The sequence below is a fragment of the Phaethon lepturus genome, unplaced genomic scaffold (assembly GCF_000687285.1).
Source record: "Phaethon lepturus isolate BGI_N335 unplaced genomic scaffold, ASM68728v1 scaffold29762, whole genome shotgun sequence".
Lineage (NCBI taxonomy): Eukaryota > Metazoa > Chordata > Aves > Phaethontiformes > Phaethontidae > Phaethon > Phaethon lepturus.
The window spans coordinates 4826-5988 of NW_010526038.1; the positions used below are offsets into that span (position 1 = coordinate 4826).

Sequence of the window (1163 nt, forward strand, 5' to 3'; positions counted from 1 at the left end):
CACGCCCCAGTCACAATGCCCTGTCCAACTGGATCCCCCCCCAGCCCTATGGCCCGGCGCGAGGCAGCGGGGCTCTGTGTCCTGCTGACCGCCAGCTCCTCCTCTTCTACCTGGAGCAGTGCGAGGCCAACCTCACCACGCTCACCAATGCCGTTGACGCGTTCTTCACCGCTGTCAGCACCAACCAACCCCCCAAGATCTTTGTGGCCCACAGCAAGTTCGTCATCCTTAGCGCACACAAGCTAGTCTTCATCGGGGACACGCTGTCCCGCCAAGCCAAGGCCCAGGACATCCAGCACAAGGTGATGCACTACAGCAACCTCCTCTGTGAGATGCTCAAAGAGATCGTGGTGACCACCAAGGCGGCTGCCCTCCACTACCCTTCTCCCGCTGCCTCTAAGGACATGGTGGAGCGTGTCAAGGACCTCGCCAACAGCACGCAGCAGTTCAGGATGGTGCTGGGCCAGTTGGCAGCCATGTGATGGCCCTGGGTTGCTGTCCCCTCCCCACAGCCCCCACCCCGTATCCAGACATGCATCCCCCTCCATGAGAGCCTTCTCTGCCCGGTGTAAGCAGACATGTACATAGAGACTCCCACGTGCACCGGGGACCTGGGGCTCCCCTGGTAGAGGGGTGAGGGGCTGTGGCCATCATCCCCCTTCCTCTTTTTTCTCCCTCCGGCCAGAGGCCAAGGTTGAGGTTTGGAGCTGTGCCCATAAGGAAGCAAAGCTGGGAGGTGGATTCATGTCTGCTCCCTCCCCGCTGTCCTCTCTCCGTACCGAACCGGCGGGTGTTCCTGGCCTGGAGGCCATGGGGCCATGTCCCCATTGGATCGCAATTCGGGGCAATGCTGGGGCTGTTCCCTTTTTGGGGGGCTTACCCAAGGAGTCTCCTGCAACCAGTGGATTTTAATGGCGTGGAAGCCACCCTTTGCAGTGGGACAGGGGCAGGGAGAGGTTGTGCTGTCCCCCTGTGGGGCGGGGGCTGTGGATAAGGGTCCCCAAGGGGCTAAGGGGTGATGGGGACAGGAGGAGTCTGACCTGTGCGTTCATGTGTCTCGGGTTTTGCTACCCTACCAGCTGTAACTGAACCGCAAACTGAAATTGGTGCCTTTTGAACGCGGGGAAGCTTCCACTGGTTCCCGGAGCTACGGAGTCGCAGCC

At 61.0% G+C, this 1163-nt stretch overlaps 1 protein-coding gene across 1 annotated transcript in view; it reads left to right on the top strand.

Moving 5' to 3' along the window:
• Positions 1 to 482, top strand: part of BCAR1 (breast cancer anti-estrogen resistance 1) — a gene marked incomplete at its 5' end in the record, with an annotated part of 5303 nt that extends 4821 nt beyond the window's left edge. The window contains one exon of the mRNA XM_010282954.1: positions 11 to 482. Within this exon, the coding sequence (XP_010281256.1) occupies positions 11 to 482 (472 nt within the window). The remainder of the gene's footprint in view (positions 1 to 10) is intronic.
• Positions 483 to 1163: the final 681 nt, after the last annotated feature.